The 24,543-nt window shown below is 28.7% G+C and overlaps 2 protein-coding genes across 2 annotated transcripts in view; one reads left to right on the top strand and one right to left on the bottom strand.

Annotated features, from left to right (window-relative positions):
* Positions 1 to 11,393, bottom strand: part of LOC119674393 — a 49,076-nt gene extending 37,683 nt beyond the window's left edge. Inside the window, exons 1-3 of the mRNA XM_038085529.1 lie at positions 11,375 to 11,393; positions 4,679 to 4,911; positions 1,882 to 2,025 (exon numbers count right to left, since the gene is read on the bottom strand). Coding sequence (XP_037941457.1) covers positions 1,882 to 2,025; positions 4,679 to 4,911; positions 11,375 to 11,393 — 396 coding nt within the window. The remainder of the gene's footprint in view (positions 1 to 1,881; positions 2,026 to 4,678; positions 4,912 to 11,374) is intronic.
* A 3,627-nt stretch (positions 11,394 to 15,020) lies between these two features.
* LOC119674392 (dynein intermediate chain 4, axonemal-like) lies at positions 15,021 to 17,716 on the top strand. Its single transcript, XM_038085528.1, has 6 exons — positions 15,021 to 15,102; positions 15,165 to 15,311; positions 15,382 to 15,597; positions 15,665 to 17,061; positions 17,179 to 17,391; positions 17,500 to 17,716. Exons 1-6 carry the CDS (start codon positions 15,094 to 15,096, stop codon positions 17,714 to 17,716), a joined length of 2,199 nt encoding a protein of 732 aa, XP_037941456.1. The 5' UTR covers positions 15,021 to 15,093.
* Positions 17,717 to 24,543: the final 6,827 nt, after the last annotated feature.

Raw genomic sequence — 24,543 nt, 5'->3', positions numbered from 1 at the left:
AGGGTGACTTAAGGAAGGCAACGCAAACTGGATGCTTTATTTAATTCGTTTTAATTCTGTATATTTTATAGCATTTCTTTAAAATTTATTTGAAAATCATTTGAAACTTATAGACTTTTGTAATTATGTTAGAATACTTAAGGTAGCAATAGAGGGAAATATGTACAAAGCATGACATTTCATATCATGAGTATTTAGTGCAAATAAGTTTAAGAATGCGCCTAAAAGATGCTGCGAAAAATGTTTTCTGTACGTTGGTAGCACAGTACAGAGATGTCATGCAATATTTCAAGGCGATAATATCTTAAAGTTGTCTTGGGACTTATGACAATCGTTTCTGGGAACCAACTATACATTTAGGAATTTCAGATCTTCTGTTAAGGCCAAGGTTTAAAGTCGACAAAAAATATGAGTAGCGTGTCGTGCTCTTAAAATTAAATCATTAATTATTATGAAAAAAATACTTCATTAATTATTATAATTGAATTATTTATTATAAAACTATTATGGTATTTACAGAAGGAATCATTTAAACCTTTAAATAGTTTGGTTCTTAATGTGGTGATGGAAAAAATATAGTCGATTACGTTTAGCAGTAATATTGCTCTACAAATATTCAAAAGTTGCAGATATTACTTAGCACTCGATTTTCATTTCTTCCCAGATAGATATTTATCTTTTTATATTGCTATTTCTTATGAAACAATACGGACAGTAATATTGCTCTACAATTACCGAATTCGAATCTATTGCATTTCTTTTATGGTGAATTAATTACATCATTCTGTCATCTTTCTGGGATTTGTTCTTATCCTATATCCTATTATCCTATATGTTGAAAGTCAAAATATTTATGCATTGCAAAGAATATTTAGCATCCAATTGTAATTTTTACGCAGCAAGACTTAATTCCCAATTAGAATATATCTAAACATCAAACGAAGACAAATCCAGTGAATACGGTGGATGTAATAAAATCTATCACAACCTCTCTTCTTTCTCTTCGCCATATACGCAGTAATCCTGTTTGTCCTAAAATGGTAAGAACAATTACTTACTGTTATCATTTTCTATTTCTTTATGTTCCTTAAAGTGCCGCTGATCTAAGTTACTTGAAATCGTCTTCCTTTTTAGGCTACTACTAAATTCTAATAATTCCTCTCGGAATATGACTTTGGTTTCTTCTTATTACGTGATCCTATCACTTTAATCCGTTCTTTTGTAGTTTATTAGTCCTGTGTGCTCCCTAATAATGAGCACTGCATTTTCATTTCGATTATATATAATCCTATTATTAAGTGGCATAGCATTTATTGCTATTTATCGGTCAAATATATTAAGACTTTTTACTTAACATCAATTTATTTCAGAGAATTAAAAAAAATTTAATAAAAAATTTGTTAAAAAGAAACAATTTTGATTTAAGTACACCTTCAGTATATTATAAAGCAGTGATTTCATCTTCTCTTCCTCCATTCCATTTATTGCTTTTATTGGCATTTATCTTTCTATTCCACGATACTAAATTTTATGCAATTCATTAAAAACCAATCTGCTTAAAGATACTTAAAAATCATGATACTATCGTTTATGGAAAGATGATTTTAAATTTGTTGCTGAATAAGTTTCTTAGATGATTAACGATTATGTACAGAATTTTAGCAATGCGCAATTTGCTTTAATATATCACAAGTTACTTCTTCAATATTTTTTTAAAAAAAATTGGTTAAAATTTATTATAATAACAAATATATTCAAAATGAAGCTATGTGTCTATTATTTATTTAATTTTATATATATTTTTAAAGTTTCTTCCAATATAATAATATTATTTTAAATAAAATATATAATTATTTAATTATAATTTATTTTTTAACTCACCTGATCTGTAAAGTTGTCTGTGTGGAAAACCACTTTCACATAACTTGTCTCACTAATAAAGGTTTGTGGTTGCTCTGCTTCACCACAAAACATGCCTGGCTCGCGTCGATTTGAGACATCCGTTTTGGCATTGCCATCAACAATCTACAAAAGTTAAATAAATAAATATTAGTTAAAATAGTATGAATATATTTTTTGTCTTTCAAAAAGATTTCGTTAATAAAAATATACAACTAAATCTCTAGAGTGACTGACCATAGTTGATTCTATGCTCGACTGACAGACTTGTCTGACCCTTATCACGAGACCAGCATACGATTTCGCATATGAAGTTGTCACTTAACGTATGTTCCCATATGTCATCATTTATGTGGGGCGCGTCTTCTTATAAATTTAAGGAGTGAAAAAAATATGACACATTACACAAAAAAGGCGGAGAAGGGTACATATGCGATAAAGACAATAAAATACAAATAAGTATAATACAAAAATGAAAAAGTAAGAACGGTCATGGTGACATTTGTGAAGCGGTACTCATAATATAATATTGTTACAAATTTTTTATTTAATTATAAATCAAAATTATTCCAATTTTTTTATTATTTAATAAAATATCTCCTCATGTATTTGATTGAGTAGTTATTAGTAAATAGTCAATTATAGAATTGATCTATGGAAGGGAATTAGATTTCGAATTCAGTAAAATTAGTTTTTTAAATTCAATGCTATAAAGTAGAATTATTCTAAATTATTACTTTTTTATAAGCTTAACGGCTAAACCTTTTAAAAATTACTCATAATACTGGTTCCTATTCGAATCAAGTTCCTAATCTCGATAAAACAGTATTAGTTTGCATACATTTTTAATCGATTGCTGGTCGGTCTGTGTTACAGGTTCCAGAACAGTTGTATGTAGAACAGAATTACGAATTATATTATAATTTGTTCATTATACAATTCAAAAGAAATAAAAAGAATTTATTGATGGAGCAACAGTTGTGTTTTGAATAAAAATTTTTATTGGTTGTTTATATATAAGCACTACTTTGTGACATCCAATACAATTGTTAAACTAGAGACACCCTTAGGTAACGTAGATATGAATAGAACTTTGACTAAAATGTCTCAAATGCAGGAGTTGACTCCTTGGATTATCAAAAGAAATCATATGGGAGAGGCTATTTGAATATTAATCAAACTACAATGTAGCAAAATATAGTCTGTTCTATCTGGAAATCTCGACACCACTCTACAAAAACCAAACTTCGCATCAATAATTCCAACATCAAATTAATGCTCTATTATGAATGTGAGACTTGAAAACACACTACCGTCATCTCCACCCGTTTAAAAACTTTTTCCAATAAATGCTTGGGTTAGAATCTCTACATCTGTTGGCCTAAACGTATCAGCAATGCTGATCTTTGGGATGTTAAAAAGCAAATCTCAACTTCTGAAAAGGTATGACTGCACAAATGGCCTTAGATCGGTCATACCCATTTGATGGTATAAACCATTTGCTCCATTGGGAGAGGTGAATAATAGAAGACGAAGGGTGTAAAGTATGAGAGAAAAAATTTTCTATCATAAATATTCTATCAGTATTTCGAAAACGGACAAAAAATATTTCATCAAAAAATAATAGTTTGTTAAAGGGAGCGCTTATTTCAAAGAAGACGTACATATCCTAAAGGCCATATCCTAAAGATATCTATCAACTACATAATTATCAAGAAAGTATCGCAAAATGCGGGATGTAGATTTGAAAGATCGTGGATTGACTAAGAGAAAGATTTAGTAAAAGTTCTACATATTTCAGTAGACATAGTAAATAGCTTTTTATATCAAGTTTTGTTAATAACCTGTCATAATGCACAATAAAACATCCGAACATCTGGCAAGTTATGGCTATTGCCAACTACGTGACGACAAATCATGGACATTAAGGGGATGTAGTGATATAAGATGTACCATAGAAGGAATTCGAATCAAGTTGTATATCATACCTACCTAATTGCATATCATGCCTAATAGTAAAGTTCAAATAAAATCTTAGAATAAATATTAGAATAAAATCTCAATCACGAGTGTGGTTTATTTGCCCTAACATTAAAAACTATAAAGAAGATAATCCAGTATTAAGTTCGGTAGATCTCATACTGAATTCTAAATTCAGTTAATAAAAAAAATATTGGAAATATAATCTTTAGTTTCTCTAATATTCTTACGAGTATATATAATATAAGTTAACGATGTGAGATATTAAATATGTCTCATTTTCTTTTATAGCAGTTATAAACAAATCACGAAAGGACAAAAAGTACATAAAGGAGTAAAAAAATAAAAGTATAAAAAGAAATGAAGGACTTTAGCAATATGTTTACGAAAGCGTTTGCTGAGTGTAGAGAATGCATAAGGCAATAAATTTAATTTGATTTCTTGGTTGCCATAAATCAGAATTCCCCTGTGTACATATATGTGCTGGCCTATATTTATACGAAGCATAAAATATTGGTATTTTTCTTACGGTTCTTGTATTCGACTTCCTTGTAAATACTTGTCTCTAGGCATTTAAGAGATTTTATTAAAATTTTTGCAACATTTTTATATATCAAGTGCCTTTCAAATTTTATTATGGATTTTTTTCTACTTTTTTTTTTTTTTGCAGTTTTATGCACTGAGTTTCATATAAAAATATCCAATTTTTTTTATATTTCCTTACATATTTTATGAGAAAATTACCTAAAAATTTTGCAATAAATTTTATAGGCTTTTTATGCTGGTATTAACGACTTACCTGTAAATAGCCGCCATCGCAGTGGGTCGCATTCAGGAGTGTGCCTACTTTGAATTTTTTAAAACGTAAGCGCAATACGAAGTCTCTGGGTGCACCTTTTAGTGTGCGGAAACGATACCAACATGTGAGCGGTCTTCCTACATTTTGATTGCTTACTTCGGGTGAGCTTACGTCCTCGAAGATATCAACAGTTTTGTTGCAATGATCCTTTGATACGTCTGCACCACCACCACCTAAAAGCATAAAGTATAAAGAATTTATTTATGAAAGTTTTTAGGGAATGTAGATTTTTTTTAATTTTTTTATTTTTTTATTATATGTATTAATGTTAATAAGTGAAAATATTTTTAATTTACTTTATTATGAAAATTTTTAAAGTTCAGTGTTTGTTGTTAAACATGCCAATATTGAAAGTTTCTAGACTTGTGGAAAAACTTATTGTATACATTGTTAATATTGTTATATTTTAAAAAAAAATATTCCTTATGCAGATATTTTTATAAAATTATCTGAAAAACTTGCATTTATTCAAATTCAACGGATTTCAGATATATACCTATTACCCAAGTGGTCACTGACTCTAACTTGAGTTTCAACAAGCAAAGAAAAAGAAGGCACAACTAGATTACTGTGCCCTCTCCAACTAAGTACACTCCTTCATCAGTTTTGTATACCAAGTTCGGTTAGTGGGTTCTGACCTTGATAGCTCTTTCGGAGAATCAGTTTTCTCCTATTTCTTTTTTTCTCAGACTACCATTTCAAATACCCTTTTCTCTGAAACATCATCATTCGTCATTGCTGTGATGCTAATTCGTTTGATAATGTTCGTCTGTGATAAAATAAATATCATGCTACGGATGTTCATTTCACTGTTATTTTTAATGCGGTAGTCATCACCACTTTGCGAAGGTGTGAATTTATTTAGTAATATTTATGTCTTATAAAATACTAAATCTTATTAAATACAAAAATATTGATCAACTCCTTTATCCGATAAGTTTTACTTTCTATAAGGAGGTCTAATATAACACCAAATTAGCTGTTTTTTCCGATAAGCTTACATCCTAGAATCCTTAACTTGTCAGTGTCAAATAAAACTTTAACACTCTACTTATTGATTCTAATAAAATAGTTATCATGTTTTCAAAAGAATATTGAGCATTTACCATAATCTGACTAATAACAAATTTTACATTATCTGTCCCGGATTTTTAGTAGTGTTAGTTGTATGTTGAATAACATGAACTGTTTTTCTATATTGTTGTCCATTTATGTACATTTTCATAGCATAACATCTGGTTTGCTCTTGCCTGCCTGACTACAATGTCCGGCACTCCCGGTAGCGGTTCCCAAAAACTTTGAAATAATTTCTCATAAATCATCCAATACTCTATTTTGATATGATCTATTATGATTACTGGTAAATTACTTGTTTTGTTTTTCTTTAAAAAAGTAACCCTAGTTAAACAAAACAGATGAGAGGCACTTTCATCGTCTTTTTCTTGCCTGCAACAGGAACAATGAAAAGGAAGATTCAATCTTCTAGCGTGGTTCCGTTCATAACTGTGTGCCATCTCCAAACCTTTCACTAACCTGATAAATTCATCGGGTACTCAATAAGAGTGCTGGATTTCTTCTTACTATAACGCTACCTAGATTCATACAAATGCTTGCATATCAGTAAGTTTTCTCATCTTTTATTAGGTTCTCCAAATAAAATGATATAATTCCTTAAAACACAGCTGCTGATATTTTATGAGAATATAGGCTGCCAATGTGGATTTGATTTAAATAAGTGTAGGTTGAGAAAGCATAACTTCTATATAAAGGTGTTTTATAGCTAAAAAAAAATACTGTTGGTGACAATTTAATACAGTCAGTGATTTGGACTTTGGTCCGTTTATCACCTAGACCTCATTATTTACTAAGTTTTCAACGTAAAGAGATTTTGTGCCCATAGAAACTACTGGTAAATAATTCAATATCGACAGTACTAAATTGGGTTTTTGATTTCAGTGACTCTAAAACCTACAAATAGAACTGTACAGTATTAATAACTTTTGTGATTTGATTACCTTCAATTTTTAATTGCAGGGTAATTGCAATTTAGATGTAAGATTACATTTGTAATTGGAATTGAAAAAAATCTACTCCAAATTACAAGGAGTTTGAATTTGGAATTTAGATGCTAGATTATTCCAAATTCCAATTTCGTGTAATTTATTATTTTCATATTCACTTCCAATTACAATTGTATTCTCGCATACTCGTATACTCCAAGTTATAATTATCCTGAATTTATTTTGTAATTAACATGTAATTGATTTGCAATTATAGCTAATTTGTAATGTAATTAGTTTTGCTTAGCTCTGTCTAGAAAGCATTAGTTCCTATTTTCTCTTTATAAACAGGTTTTACGCCTTAAATTAATGATGCTGATAATATTTAATAATCAGATTTTGTAGTAATTGAGATAATTGTCAGTAATTAAGATTTTATTTCCACTGACCCAGAAGGCATTACTTACTATGTTCTCGATATAAGAGGTTTTGTGTTTTAATATAGCCTGTACAATATTTATAAGAATTTATACATAAATTTTATATTTAAGTAAAACTAAGTGCTTAAATACTTAGTTACTTACTTAGTACTTAAATGCTTAGTTGTATATTTTTATGTAGAGAAATTATTTATATTATTAAGAAATTATTCTTAATAATTAAGAAATTATTCTCTATTAAAGTAATTAAGACCAGTAATACTTATCTATTTTTTGTATAAAGATATGGTTGATACTGAAAAAAATTGTAATTTATAAAAAATAATTTTTAATTAAGTGAATTTTTGCGCTGACAATACACTATAAATATTTATCAACGGTCCTTCAAATTATTTGGTGGTTTGATGATATATACACACTAATTATAATTTTATTTGGAACCACAAGTGTTAAGAACGTGAGTTAACTTAAATATGTTAAATTATATATATTTTTTATTGAAATAAATGATTTTCCAAAAACAAAAATCCATTGGAATTCCAATTTTATTATTCACTCCACAGGATTCGGTCATAATTCAAGTCTTATTGAAATAACTATCGGATTTATGCAAGTCACAAAATTTTCTACCTCCAACCAATATTAATAAGGTCAAATAATATAACCAGAAATATAATTATTTAAGAACAGAAAAAATATTTGAATTAATAAAGAATGCAGGAAGAACCGTGAATGACTGTCACGTTTTCGGTACATTCCTATTGTCCCGGCTGGCATGATTAAAAATTCCAAACAAAAAATTGAAGAAAAATTTCCATGCACGACTATATCAACTACTGTGAGATTTGCTTTTTATTTCACGTTTCTATAAGTTTTTCATTTTGCTTAATAATATTTAAACACGAAAATCACTAAACTTTCGGAAATAAAGAAAAATGGAAATGAAGAGGACACGCTCACTAACACTCCAGTAGACAATGAAATTTGTACAGGATTTGGTTGTAGAACAAAAAAAAAAAATCACGCGATGTCATATGATTTACAGTACAAAACGAAACTTGCTACTGAGGTAGATGTAGAGGTTTAGATGCTGGCATAGGCAGCGGCTGTGGCAGAAAGGATGGTAGCGTCAGAAAGGACGATAGCGGCATATACCCATACTCCAGCGAAAGAAACATGCGCTTACAAAAGGCGGTAACTTGGATTACAAATTCAGCACAATGTTCCTTTGTTCATTTATAAATCCGCAAAAATAAATTAAGGACAATGAAGTCCATCAACTGTGGTAGTAGCTGCAACGAATTATCTAAACCAAAATGGTGGGTATTTTGTTGGCAGCAAATATAAAGAAAAACGGAAGATATAAAATATCTGAGAATGAATAAACGAAAATACACAATGAAACTGCATAAATTAAAAAATTTTTCGGATAATGAGAATATAAAAGTGGAAATAATACATTCTTCACGCTTCAGGGTATTAAATTCGGTGCATATTAGAAGTACAAACGTTTTCACAATCTAATATTAAATATTTTATTAAGGACTTGCTGACGGCGACTGTGGTTGTAGCTACTTGGTTAAATATTTATTTTTATTATGAACTTTGTTCATTGTGCACTTTTAGTGTATTTTGTTTTTTATTATAGTATAACATATAGTAACAAATTTTTTTTATAAAGAAATAGTATATTTAATATTCATATAACACAGCTCAGTGCTTTTGCATGAAGTAGCAAACTTTAAGCAAATCAATTTTCAAGTCATTTCAAAACAAACCATTTTACAACACTCACTCAAATAATAAATAAAAGAAATTTTATGAATTTTTATTCAAAAAAAAATAAAATAAAAATAAAAATAAAAGTAACTTACGTATAAAATAAAAATATAAATAAAACAATAGCCGAAAAATAACAAATTTTGTTAGAACAAAATTGTATCTGTCGTGCATATATATAAAACCGACGAGCGTTTATTAAGCCAACTTATAAGGACACTCAAAAGACCACAGCTGCTCATGGTACGTGGTTGGTAGTTCGTGGTGAGTCCTGTACGAACGTCACTAGCTGCTGTTGTGCATTGCAGCTTGCGGTGGCTTATGCCAGTAATGATGTCAGCCTTGTCGCTCATTTCGCAAAACAACGAAATCTGAGGTCACCGCTGTACTGTTGCTTCAGAATGATACATGCGGGCTTTAAGGATTAGAATAGGTAGCTAAAAATAAATAAAATAAACAAATTAAGCCATCAAAAAATAGCAATATTTTAACGACTGAAAAATTGTATTCGCATACGAAATGCTGTGATCTATATTCACAATTACACAAATGGATTAAAATAGGATTCGGATACTCCCGTAGTTAGTTTATCATGATTTAGAGTAAAAAATATATATTTAAGCTATGAACAATAAAAGGTGTTTGCTTTAATAGTATAAGCCAGCGGTGGCAAACCTTTTCGTAAACGTGTGCCTGTACCACAAAAATAAAGTCGATGGCCAAAATTTTTGTCTATTTTTCATAAACAAGCTTTTTAAAGAGTTTCAACGCTTCAACGCTGTAACTTAAAAATGGCAACGATATGTGAAAAAAAGAACGCTATGAGTCACAGATATTATAAGCACCTAAGTCCTAGCTATAATAAGTAACTCTTAAGTATACTTCAAAGTGTAACTGACAACAGAAACCGGAGACACATATAGTACTAAAAAAATCCTTATCTACTGCGAAACATGAGAGCATTCAAAACAGATAGAAAGGAAGATACAAAAATTTTTAAATAAATACCTGCGGAAAATTCTAGAAATATAGTGGCCTAACCACATATTATATGCAGAACTTTTGCTCTAAACAAATCTGAAAGCTGCTGTAACCGAAATTAAAATGAGAAAATGGAGTTGGATAGGGCATACTATCCGACGGCTAAATAAATACGTTCCACGAGAAGGTTTGACAGGACACCCACAAGGGAGCAGACGCTCTGGTGTACCGGCTTCAACTTGGAGAAGGACAATCGAAAGAGAAATGACCGAAGCGCGCTACACATGGAACGCAATCGTTGCGGCCCTATGTCCTACTAAAGGAAACGGGTATTAAGAAGAAGGTTGTCCTAACAGAAAGCTTGGATATGTAGACGCTATTTATTATATTTATGTTATGTTATGACTATATAAACTGTTACTATAAGTTATATATGTTAATAATAAATAAATATAAGATAGTTCCAGATTATTCTTGAAGAACTGCCGCAACCGAACACAACGGTAACGAGCTGTTTCTTCTGTTAACAACTTTTCTACTACCTGACTTCTACGAATTGCCAATCTCCAACCATTTAAAAAAACTTGCGTTGCCAACTATTTACATATGATATAAATGTTGATATTTCTTTTTTCTTTTTTTAAACTTAATTTTATTAGTGCAATCTATTCTATGCATGAATAATAAGTACTACTTATGACAATAACAATATTTGACTGACATGTACGGGACTACCCAGTGGTAATCACCGCTTTATGAAGAATTACAATTTCTATAATCTACTCGGCAAATCAGAAGTTGCGAATCGTATTAGTCTACGAATGTTAAAAGTATCCCTCGTTAGGCCTGCGGCAAGGGGGTTAGGGTGAAAATGTTGATATGTTAAATGTTTATAATAATAATAATGAAGTTATAACTTCTATTGATAACTTTTCTTTTATATTCTATTGAATTTATATGCATTCTATTTTGAGTTTTAGTTATACAATACATTATGTTATTATTCACTGCCTGCTACCCTGCTACCCCTACTATATATTTAATTGAAAATGGTAACAAATTTATTTTCTATTTTTGACCCTTTACTTACACTGTACGTATTAATAAACAGATTATATCTATGAATGGAGATAAAAATATTTTTGTTATTTATTAAACAATACCCCAAATTTTTATAAAACAATCATTTATTAGTTTAATTTAAATATCTCATTCACATTTTCCCCATCTCTACTCTGTAAATGTTTAGCACGTTTTTGTAGGAATCTTTTTCTTTCACTCGGTAATTGTGTGCCTCCTTGAATAAATCTTTTCCTTAATTGTTTAGCTAAACTCTTAGTAATCTTAATTAACTTCAAATGTTTGAATTGTTTGTAATATTTAAATCCTCCTGCTATTCAAACAAGCCGCAAAACTCTTTACACTCACTTACTTACTTATGCAAGTTACTACCATTTTAGGTTACCATAAAAAAAAGCATGGAAGAATATTTTAAAGCCGCATTGCTCGAAATACACTGTAAAGTGAATGAGCGGTTCAAATAGGAAACTTGTAGAGAATTTATTTCATAGTCAAAACTTCAAATGAAACGCTTTTCCCGAGTTCAAAAGTATTTGGTTATTATGCAGCTGCCATGCAATGACCTAATCGTTGCACTAACAACTGCAACAAACGAACAAAAACTAAATAAAAAAATTTAAATAAAATAAAATTGAAATTGAAATTTGCCTGCAGCATTTAAACAACTTTACAACTATTATTGCCTACCATAAGGCGCTCAACAGCAGAGCACACAACTAAAGGCAAGTAAAGACAAGTAAAGGCAAGTAAAGGCGAATGGAAAAGTCTATGCAAAAGAAATAATAATGTAAATAAAATGAAAACATAATGAAATGTTTAAATGAAGGAAAAAATAACCTCGGTAAAAATCTGTAATTTGACTTGACATTAAAAAGAGCATGGCGTATACGAGTACGCTCAGCAGCACAATTGATGGTAACCCTAACACCAACCATAAGGACGACGACGATGTGGAAGGGCTGCAATAACATTGGTAATGGCGGCACTTCGTAAAATACTACCATTTTTATTATTTCTTTATCATTATTATTTTCTTGATTTCTTTATTGTGTAAAAACGTGTTTTCTGCCCTCCAATCTCTCTCCCTCCAGTCTCTGTCTCTGCACTCCCTCCGCACTCGTCAACTTCAATGTCTTCTCGCATGTACGGGTGTATGGTATATTATATTTATTTTAGTAATGCTGTGCTCATGTTTGTCAGTCCGTCTATCTGTCTGTCTATGTGTCTGATTTTGCCTTCGGTAACATGCTGCAGGATACTGTCAGGATACAATGAAACTTTGATAAATTAAACAGATTTATTATTACTCACTGCTGCCTGCTGCCTGCCACTGCTTTTGCTATTGTAACGTTAACTTTTTGCTTCCTTATCCGTTTCTGCGCTTTATAATCACAATCGTAATCGTAACGTTACATTATGTTACGTTATGTTACGTTACGTTACGTTACGTTACGTTACGTTATGCCTTAAATTAATTCGGGTGACAGTCTTGCCTACTCAACTTTGTTGTTGTAATTTATTTTTTTTTTATTTTCATTACATTTTTTTATTATTGTTGTAATATTTGTTAATTTTTTTTTTTTTTTTAGTATTCTTGAAGAAGAAGCAACAAAATGTATCACTTTCCCGTTCGTTCGTGCCTGTGTGCACTTTAAGTTGTATTAAGATTGGCATTAATCTTTTGATGTCACATTATTCATAATCAGTCCCGGATAAAGAGCAAGCGTCGTGAGTTTGTGGGTGTAGGATGAAATTGTCTGTTTGTTTATTGTAAAATAAAGAAGAGATTTAGTAAATTAAATGTTTGGATTTTCTTCATTTAATAAAAGTCATTTTAATTACTTTCACGACAGCGCTTAAGCGTAGTCATAAAAATATTAAAACAAATTTTAACTGCTTTAGGAGAAATAAATTAATTAATTACTTCATAACAAAAAGTAAAAATCATTTAGTGAAATTTAACTTGAAAGCAAAAAAAAAAGAGTTGATTTGGAATAAATATGATAAAGGACTTAAAGTTTTGTTTGAGAAAGATGGTTAAAAATGGGAAGCAATGGGTGGAAGACTTTTTTATTCTATCGTAACAAACTGTTGTAATTCATTAATCTAATATATAAAAATAAAATACTAGTATATACTAGGTAGATTAATAACTACCCAGTTCAAGTAATAAAAACGCATTTTTTTGAAAAATAATATTTTATGTTTCTGAATCCTTTTAATTTCGGTCGACTTTAAGAAGGTGCTGACTCTACTATCCAGAAGCTGCAAGTTGCTCAAGTGTCGTGGCACATCCTCACGAATGATATGCTAAGAGACCTTAGAATAAATTCGGTCAAAAAATACATAAGCCCTTAAGCTATATGCGAAAACCGACAGTTTGCCCTACTTAGCACTGTCTAATCTCAGAGTAATCACTAACCGCACGGGGCGGTACACAGATCTTAGATCAGTGATTGAATAATCACGAAGCTTATGAGGAATACACAAATTAGTCAGTGAGATGGGTGGGACTCAGCTGAAACCTCCCCACTATCAAAGAGTAAAAGTACTCAGATGCACTAATTCGGAAAAGGCTCAACATTAGACATTAGACTTTAACAAATGTTTAGGGTTTGTATTTAAGTCTTTATTTTTTATATTTATTCTTATCTTTTATTTTGTTAATTTTTTTTAGCATATAGTTTACCTCTAGACAGTTCCAGGGTAGGGAGCGCAGATATAGAAGTTTTTTCTGTCGTTTTGAGAAAAAAAATAGACTACATAGTCCCAAGTGCAAACTGCGGAATAAGCGTAAACATCATAATTGCAGCGAAGAGCTTTTGTATAGATTTACAGAAGATAAAAATCACTATCAGTTACTTTACAGATAGATCAAAAATGTCTAAAAGAATAAGCGCAGATGTTCACCACCACAAATTAGAGAATAAAGTCATGTTAGCTGTTAAACTGTTGGTAAAGGCGTCAGAGTTACTCATGAATTGCTCCAAATGCAATAAGTTCGTATATGTATATAATTATAATCAGACTACAATTAAAACAATAATCTTATTTTAATATTTAGGTAACATAAACTCTTAAAGAAAAAATCCCAATATGTGCTTAATTTATTAAAAGTCTAAACAATTTTACAATATGGGCAGTTTATTATAGTCTCTGTGCTTTAATGAAACTAAAAATGTTTTAATTTTGTAGTAAAATATTTTATTAATATCTTTATTTATCACTCCTTCTTCTTCTCTCTTTTTAAAAGTTTTTATATCGAAATAAATCACTTTCTTCATCTACTTTTGTTAGCATTCAAGTAACAGATTCATAGATCTCTACTGGCGTTATTAATGTTTTAAAAATTCGTAGGACCTTTTTTTTGAAGACTGTATTAGATTTCAGAAGTTCTAGACTCTTAAAATAATATCGGTTAGCTGTCTTTATACTCACTTGACTATTATAAAAATTGTTGAATAGGTTATTAGACCTTTCATTTTCCCTTATTAGCTGAATGTGTTTCGTCATACCTTCGTTTATTTTTAACGTTGATTTTTTAATGGATTATTTAATCCATTTTAATAAATGTACTGATAAGCACTCTTATACTCTATACTCTAGTATTATCGCGATTTTCTAGTGAATGAATTGCATAGTTTAGAATTAGTATGATTACGTGCGTCGGTAGATTGTTGCTATATTTAACGCCTGAGTTTATTTGAAAGTTGAGCTATTTTAAGAAGATTAATAAGATTTAATTCATGCCAAAGAATCAGGATTCTTAGTTCCATCAGATATCCGATTGCAATCTTAAAAGTGTATGGTATGGCACTCGTATTGAAATAATTATCACAAAGTTGTGCTCCTTAAAATTTTTATTCACTTTTTTGTTTTTTTTATGTTATTATAATAACTAAACAACTTTATTTTTTTTTTTTAAATAAAACAAACAAAAATAATCTCTTTAACTTTTGAATAAATTTCAAGAATTATATTTTAGAATTATATTTTTCCACCTTGTATTCCAAAACTATTTAATATTTATCCATTAGTATCTACTAAATAGATAAGCAAAAACTACTATAAGAAAATGCCTTTGGTTGGTATATAAATAATATTATAAGAAGAATATTTAATATATTTCATTATAAAACTTTTCAGAAAGATCTTTTAGAAAAGTACAAAAGACAATTGAAGAATGATGCGGTGTTGGCAAATGTTGTTGCGCAGGGCGGCCAGAAACTCAGTTTTGATTCTCAATTTCGGGAAAGTGCTTCACAATGCGTTAGAGACCGCGACTTGCATAGCGTAAGTCCACCACTCTCTGAAAACACTTTAAAAAAATACATAATATATATGTAATTAATATTATTAATAGGCATATGACTATCGAAATGGTGAAATATTGGATCTTACTCCGGATTTTCTTAGTAACCAAGATGAATTGAAACCATTCCAAGATATATATAGGAGACTCAGGGAACATAATCTAATGACCACAGTTACAAGAGATGTACCGAAGAGGTATGAAGGTATATTGCCAGGCCAAGCAATGGTGCACATTGGTGCAACTATGGAGGATATCGTCGAATCTGTAAGTTATATGCTATAATTTTCAATTACCTTGTTCATGATTTTGTACTTTTTTCCATTTCATATAGGTGGGCATTGAACCATTACGATTAAACGTCAAGGGAAGTGAACTCAGTATCTTATCAGATTCATCAACTATACTGAAGACAACATATATTACGCCCTCATATGTTAAAGTTAAACTAACACTTACGGAAGAATTTATCTTCTTTGAACAGAGAAGTTCTACGGTACCAAAGCACACAGAACAAGCTGATATTGTAGAGAATGATAATCGAAACTATGACTATTTAACTGTAGGTAAAGGTAGAATTCGAAGACGTACAGATACTGAAGCACAAACTAATTATATTCTGAAAAAATCTCGATTTACAAGTACAAGAGTGAAAAAAACTGCACGAAAACCTGCATATGTTTCGTATTATGAAATGTACGATACTTACAAGGCATTAGAGGAAGAGAAGCATTCGTTGTATCTTAGTTTAGATCAAACAGAAGTGCTAACTATGTGCGTAAGATCAAAAGAGGAACAGACTAGAATTATAATGAAAATGCCGCATTTTAAGGAGGCAAATATGTTAATGAATCGCCTACTGGCGAGCAATCAACATGAGATGGGATTACGTCGTTATCGTGGTATGGAATTGCCTAGCCGTTTGGATAAGGAACATGAATTAAAGTACAAAATTGAAATACTCTTTGAGTTTCCTCAACCAGGAAATTTACGTAGATCTATGGCTGATATTGATTTCTGTCCATCAAATGGCGATATCTTTGCAGTTGCTTATGGTATTTTCTCCTTTTCAGCATCAACTGTTCCCAAATCTGGGCAGGTATGCATTTGGAGCGTTAAAAATCCAGAAAACCCTGAACGTATATACAATTATCCGTTACCTTGTACTGCTGTTAAATTTTCACAATTTTTGCCTTCTTTAATTGCTATCGGCTTATACGATGGTAATGTGGAAGTGCGTGATATAACTTTTCCTGATATGCCTCCAGTCAGTGTTTCCAATCCTGAAACATTAAGTGGCTGTGAAAGTATTGTGACAATTAGATGGATTAAGAAAAATGAGACAGATGGTAGTGATGGCATTGACCCATTTTTATCACTTGCACAAGATGGTTGCGTTACGAAATTTCGTATTGTTAGTGGACCATATCTTATATCATATGCTCAAATGATATTGGAACGTGTAGAGGGTAAGGTTGAAGGAATTCAAATTCGAGAACCAAGAGATGCTATACAATTTTCAAGTCAAAGTCCACAGGGCTTAAATTTAACTGTACACCCAACAGCAGCTGATATTTACTATATAATGACAGACGAGGGTTGTATATATAAGTGCTCAACAAGCTATGCACATCAGTATTTAGATGTTATTCGAGCACATAGGAGCGCAGTTAATATGTTGGATTTTTCACCATGGTCACCAAAGGTGTATCTTACTTGCGGAAACGATTGGTAAGAAACTATTTTTTTTTTCTGCTCATTTTTTATATGAAGTGAAATTAAAATAAATGAAAATAATAAAAAAAAAGAATATAAAAATTGGAATAATAATTATTATTATCCTTAAAGGTGCATACGTGTTTGGGTTGAGGGTATCTATAAACCACTTATAACACTTAAAGATCAGTTTACGCCATTAAACTGTGCTTATTGGAGTCGCACACACTCCACAATCATCATTGCTATAAATCGAAAAACAGTGGATATATGGGATATACGCCGTAATTTACTGAAACCAATATCATCCACAAATTTGCAAAGCTCCTTCCAAACAACGGCAAAGTAATTTATATGCTGAATACAAATATATCATTAAAATTTTTATTTTATTTTATAAAATATTTAATTTTATTTAAATTTACTTTATTTCAATATTTTTTCCATATATAGAATAGCCAAATGTGGGCATTCAATTGCGGTGGGTAATGAACGTGGCACTACAATGATGTGTCAACTGGTTGACATGCCGTATGAACCTCATTTCCAATATGATGAGCTGGAGAAAGCAATTTTCAAAGCTATTGCTCTGCACCCAGATTTGATAAATGAACTTAGAAATATTGGATACTTCGGTTATAAAAATAAAGGACAAGTTTTACCACCATAAAAATCAAAAATATATTTATTTATATTTATTTATTTATTTATATTTACTTATTTAAGAGTTAAATAAAACGGTACACAATTAAAAATATAAAAATATTACATTTCTTTAAAAATATGTAATGAATTAAAGTAAATGAAAATTAAAAAAAATATATAAGATCTAAATTAATTAATGAAATAATGAATTAAGTAACAGCAGTGGGGGTAAGACGTGGGTTATGAATTTTTACTGTAAGTAATATTGCATATTGATTTTGATTTTGTGATGAATTCCCAGTTTTCTTCCTCTGAAAGAAAAAACCAAATCATTAAAGATATGTTTTTGATTATAATGAAGTACTTCCGAAGGTGAAGAGTTACAGTAGATACTGAAAAAAAGAAAGCCTTTTGCATTTCAAGTCATCAAAATATAAATTCAAGTAATATAAAAGTGAGTAATGTGGAATAGAAAGGGAAGATAGTATAAGATATTTAGGTTTGACAAAAGGTACACATGTATCGGTCATAAAACTGGCTTATAATATAATTTTGAATGTTTGGAAACTATTAACACAACGACTTTCGTTAACTTTCATTCAGTATAAGCAAGTAATTAGACCTATACTAACTATTGGTTGTGTATCTTGTGAAAATTTCATTAGATAATTTCAAATTGATCAAAATTTTATACTGAGATACATGCTAAAATCTTCATGAAATACTGGTTATGACGACATACATGGAGAATTAGAAATCGAGTGTGTGGAAAAGTACATCAGACAGAGCGTTAAAATTATTTGACTCTGTGAAATCTCATACCAATTCGGAAAAATGCACTCTCTTAAAACAAATGCAATATTTATTCTATCAGAAAGATATGCTGGGCGTAGTATATTAAACACTTATACTATATATACTTCTGGAAAATCATCTGAAAAACTTATAATTTAATGGAACACGTGTTACAGAAGATACACATGTTACAGAAGGGATCAAAAACAATACTGAGTAGAGAATGCTTTAGATATTAACTCGAGTTTCATCAAGCATAGAAGCAGAAATGAAGATTGTCATATTGAGATCAATTAATAATTGTATAACTACATCAGTTAGTCAGCTATTTTGTTTTCTTTAATGTAACACTTGTTACAGTGGATCATCCAAGTGATCACTGACATTGTTGAGTAGAGTGCATTAGACACTAATTGACGTTTCATCAAGCAGAGAAGCAGAAAATATTAATTAATTAATATAATTAAAAAGTCATTGGTGGAAAAATATATTTTAACTCAAACCAATCAATATACAAGGGTGGTTTAATAAGTCAGTGACTTTTTAAATAAAACAAATTTTTTTCGGCAAATAAACATTTTATTTTTCTACATAATCACCTTTTAGCTCGATACATTTAGTCCAGCGTTTTTTTAATTTTCTTATTCTTTCCAAATAATAGGTTTTCTCAATGTTCTCAAAATACGCGTTTGTTTCGGTAATGACTTCTTCATTTGACTCAAATCTCTTACCACTCAGCCATTTCTTTAGGTTTGGAAACAGAAAATAGTCGCTAAATCTTGAGAATATGCTGGATGGGGTAGCAGTTCGTATCCCAATTCGTGGATTTGGGATCGTAATGCTTAATCAGCACACGAAATTTACTTTTTTCCATTTTCGTAAAAGTTCACGAGGTTGTCTGCTTTGAACGGCTATCAAACACCAACTGAAGGACGTAGCTTGCTCAAAATTAGAAAGTTGCCTACTGGTAGATTACAGCTGACGGCAGCACTGTTGCATTTGGAGTAACTGCGCGGGAAATTCAAAAAGTCACTGATTTATCAAACCGTCCTCGTATAATATTCAATAATATATAATATTTATTTATATATTTACTCCGTTTTCTATAATTTAAACGCTTATAATTCAAAAATCAGCCGATATTAAGACTTGCAATATCTGTTTCTGAAATGTTCTTGAGGTTCATATAACTCGATATAAGTAAAAAATTAAAAATAAATCGAAAAATTGACGAGTTAAAATAAAAAAATTTATATATTTTTGATTGCATATGCCTATACAATTTTAATGAATTATTTCTGTATTTATTTATTAATCTTATTATTATTTAAATTCTTTATTTATTATATTTCAATTATAACCAAGTTTTGTGATTATTTTTTTTAAGTAAAAAATTCTGCCTTTTAATAATTAACTAAGTAATTAACTTATGCTTATTTATTTATCATACTAAATTAATAAATAATCGCATGAAAATGGGCTAATACTCAGCTCCTTATAATTTCGATCTATCCTTCTTCTAAATAATCAATTTAAGGCTTGTGTTGCAAATTGAGATTATAATTCGAATGGAAAATATTATTCTAATAAAATATTAATGCTATCGCTTCATTTGTGTACATGACCATCTCTAGTATCAGCTCATCGAGTACATCTTTCGCTTTAATAGATACTATTTTGTATATCCTTCGGGTATACTTAATTTAATAATGAAGAATATAAATAAAAGGCTCTTAATATTTAAACAGTTTCGTCTGACGAAACTGTACCTGTGAATAATATGGCAGGATACGTAACGCACAGCAAAATGAAAGCATATGTTAGGGCGCTAACATGCAAATTAAAGGCAAAAGCTACGTTGATGTAGAATTTATAAGTTTATTATCGTTACAGTCAGAAAATGACAAAGACAAATATTTTATTTTATTTGCATATTTTTCACAACAAAATATTTATGCCTGCTTTATTTTAAAATTCGTATCTTTTGCTTATATTTATTTTACATTTTTGTAACTTTGGAAAACGTACTGACAAAACAAGCAAAGGACTTTTGCATTTGCATATCCTCAATGAGAGAGTATCTCATCTCGAAGTTGTGGTAGGATTTTTGTTGAATTTTATGCTTTAATTTTCGTTTGAAATTTTTGTAATTGTTTTCCTCTTTGAGTTCCTCAAGTTGAAGAAAGAAAAACACAAACAGAACAAATTGATATGCATATTTTGTGGAAAAGTCAAGTGCGTATCTGAAATGCAAAGGACTTGAAAAATTATGCCAAAAGTACACAAAATACACTTTGAGCTATGAAAATGCTCTTGGGCTTACGCAGCAATGCTATAGTTTATGCTTTTAGGTTTGATTTATTTACAAAAATATTAATACAAAATATACTATGTAAAGTTTACTCTACCAAAATGTAATCAAAGTAAAGTAAATATTTTTAGTTTAAATTAATGAATTAAACTGGAATGAAAACTTACAGTACAATCTGAAAAACAAAAAAAAATTGCTTTCGTTTTACTATCTACAAGATACATAGATAATAAACATCTGCTACGACAACAATCTATTGGCGGGAGTGAATGAAACCAAAGCCACTTTACCCAAAAGTTTGAAATTTATATTCTGCTTAGATTCACTTAACATCCAATAGTTCATGGAGCACTAACACTAACACTAACACTTTTCATAGTTCAAAGAAAACCAAACCATTAATTACAAAAAATAATGAAATTTTCATTCCATCATAAACAAATGTTAATAAATGAGTATAAAAGTTATGAAAGTGGAAAGTTTCTAATTAAGATACAGAATATTATTATATCCATTTTAAAAAAATTTTATATTTAAATGGAAAGAGTTATTTATAGGAAGAAAAAGCATAAAGAACAAACACATTAATCAGCTAGTATTAAACTTTATTATATATTAAAATATATTATATATTGTATTATATATTGTAAATGTCACATGAATTTGTTTCCCTTGTTAACAAAATTTTATCAGAACTATAAATATACATATTAAAAAAAAAAAAAAATTTATATATATATGTCATGATTCCTCCCTTAATTAGTTGCTACCAAGATTTGAAGACCTTCTCGATCCAGGGAAGCATGATTCCTCCCTGAATTAGTTGCTACCAACATTTTGTTGAAGGCTTTGTCGAAAAGAAAAAAAATATTATGAAGAATATTTATTTTTCAGATACCTAACTTCTGCTAGACGCCGAGTACAGAGATTAGAAGCCCCTTCTTTGATGATCACAAGGAACATTAGAAACTGATATCATAAACTCTATAAAATGCTGAAAGACAATCTTCTGTTTTAAATAAAGAGGAAAATATTCGAATCAGAAATGCATAAGTTATATAAAGAAGGAGAGGGAGTGTTACTTGATTGTGAACCCCAGTAAAACATTTTTGTTCACTTTGCACTATATGTAATTTACTTAATTTAATGGCTGAATATAAACTTTGAATTAATTTTCAGAAATCTTTCATAAATAAATAACAACTATATTCTAGTTTATTAAAATTATTATTATTTCTAATAACTATAGCATTATTTAATTATTAAGTGGAGGCCAATTAATTTGTAAGAAGATTCAGTAAGCCCTTTAAAATGAGTCATCAAGTTAACAAAACATTTTAATGAATATACATACCTATATAATTATACATAAATAAATAAAACTATAAAAAATATTACTGAAAGCTAATAAGTGATTAAATAAAGAAATAAGTAAATGCAATGATTAATTTGAATATAAATATATAGAAATATAAAAAAGTATTTCAATGAAAAAATAATAAAAATAGGTCAATGAAAATTTGAGAGAATGAGCAAATATATCATTAATTTATATATTTAAATATTAAAAAATTAATACTTAAATAAAAAGGCAAAATCTATAACTTGAATAAATTTAAAAACTAATAAGTTATGTATTAAGTTGATAATAAAAAATGAATATATATTTGAAATAAGCATATAAGTTAATATAAAAAACTCACGAACTGAAAAAAAATATTCACCAAATAAATGATTTATTTATTTATTAAATAAATCAAAAAAAAAAATGAATTTATAATGCAGAAATAAATGTTTATTGTTAAATATAACAATAAATAATTAAAAAATAATACGGCCGTGCATATATAAAAGAGGAAATTGTTATTATGAGGCAAACAAATAAATAAATAAATTTATGTAAAAATTGTTTTAATATATAACGAAATGGATTCCTTGGCAACTACACAGTTCTTTCTATAGTGTCAAATGTCTACATCTGTGGACTTTGGAAAGATATATTGATTAAATGGTTTGAATATAATTTATGGAGTGCAACTTTCAAGAATTGAAGCCTCTATTAATTTATTTTCTATTTGAAATAGATTTCTTGCTAAAATAATATTTTAATAAAATATTATATATACTATTTTTATATTATTAATAAAATAAAATAAAAAATTTTTTTTTTTTTTTCTCATCTTCTTTGCTAGATCAAACACGAATTAGTGTCTAAAGCACTTTTAATCCATAGTGTCTGTGCCCATTTAGATGATCCACTGTTACGAGTATTATAGTTCCGTTAATTTCTGATAATGGGCTATTTAGATAATTTTATCTAAGTATACTTTGTAGCCCGACATATCTACCTGATGAAATATTTATTGTATTTGATTTGAGAGAGTGAAAGGTGACTTATATATATATAAATTATAAATTCAGAATAAAAAAATTATAAATTTTAATAATTTTTTGTAGTAAAAAAATATCTACGTGAGTAAAAAAATATAATATATATTATTTTAATAAAATAACAAAATGTGATATTAGTGAAGAAGTTATAAAACACATACGTATATAAAAAAATAGAAGTTAAATATCTCTATATTTATAGTCTTCTATTATTATAATTTATTAGTATAAATATATAGTAAAAAATATATAATATACTATTAAAAAAATGACGAAACGTGATATTAGTGAAGAAATCATAAAATAAAAAACGTATATAAAAAAATTGATTTTATATAGTATTCTTTTATTATAATTTACTATTATAATAGCAAAAAATATAAAATATATTATTTCAAAAAAAATAACGAAACGTGGTATTAGTGAAGGAGTCATAAAATATTTACGTATATAAAAAAATAGAATTTATTCATCTCTATATACCATACATATACAGTATTCTATTATTATAATTTACTATTATAATAGTAAAAAATATAAAATATATTATTTCAAAAAAAAATAACGGAACTGATATCAGTGAGGAGTTATAAAAACACATACTATTTCTATAAAAAATATATAAAAAAATATAGAGTTAAATATCTCTATATTTATGTCTCTATATTATAATTAATTATAAAAATTATAGTAAAAAATATATAATATACTATAAAAAAAAAAGAAACGCGATATTATGAAGAAATCATAAAATGTACTTATAATAAAAAATAGAATTTATACATCTTATATAATATATAGTATTCTATTATTATAATTTACTATTATAATAGTAAAAAATATAAAATATATTATTTCAAAAAAAAATAACGGAACGTGATATTAGTGAAGGAGTTATAAAACACGTACGTATATAAAAAAATAGAAGTTATATATCTCTATATATATAGTCTTCTATTGTTATAAGAATAGTAAAAAAATATAAAATATATTATTGAAAAATAACGAAACGTGTCTTATAGTCGAACTGACGAAGTCATATTATATGTGCGTATATAAAATAATAGAAGTTATATATAGTTTTGTATTAATATTTTTTATTATTCTATGTTATATATATAGCATAAAATATATAAGATATTATTGAAAAAAAAAACGTGATATTAGTGAAGGGGTCATAAAACACGTACGTATATAAAAAAATAGAAGTTATACATCTCTACACATACAGTTTTGTATTATCCTTAAACACACAATTTGAGTATTGTGTAAATATCCTGAATAATTTTTATTAGGAAGATTTATATATTTTTGGTTAATAAAAGCAAGCAATTGGTTGATGTAGAGTTCGTAAA

This window comes from Teleopsis dalmanni, chromosome 2 (genome assembly GCF_002237135.1).
Source record: "Teleopsis dalmanni isolate 2A chromosome 2, ASM223713v2, whole genome shotgun sequence".
Classification (NCBI taxonomy): Eukaryota; Metazoa; Arthropoda; class Insecta; order Diptera; family Diopsidae; genus Teleopsis; species Teleopsis dalmanni.
The sequence above is the reverse complement of the archived record's forward strand: the minus strand, read 5'-3'. Positions and strand labels throughout refer to the sequence as shown.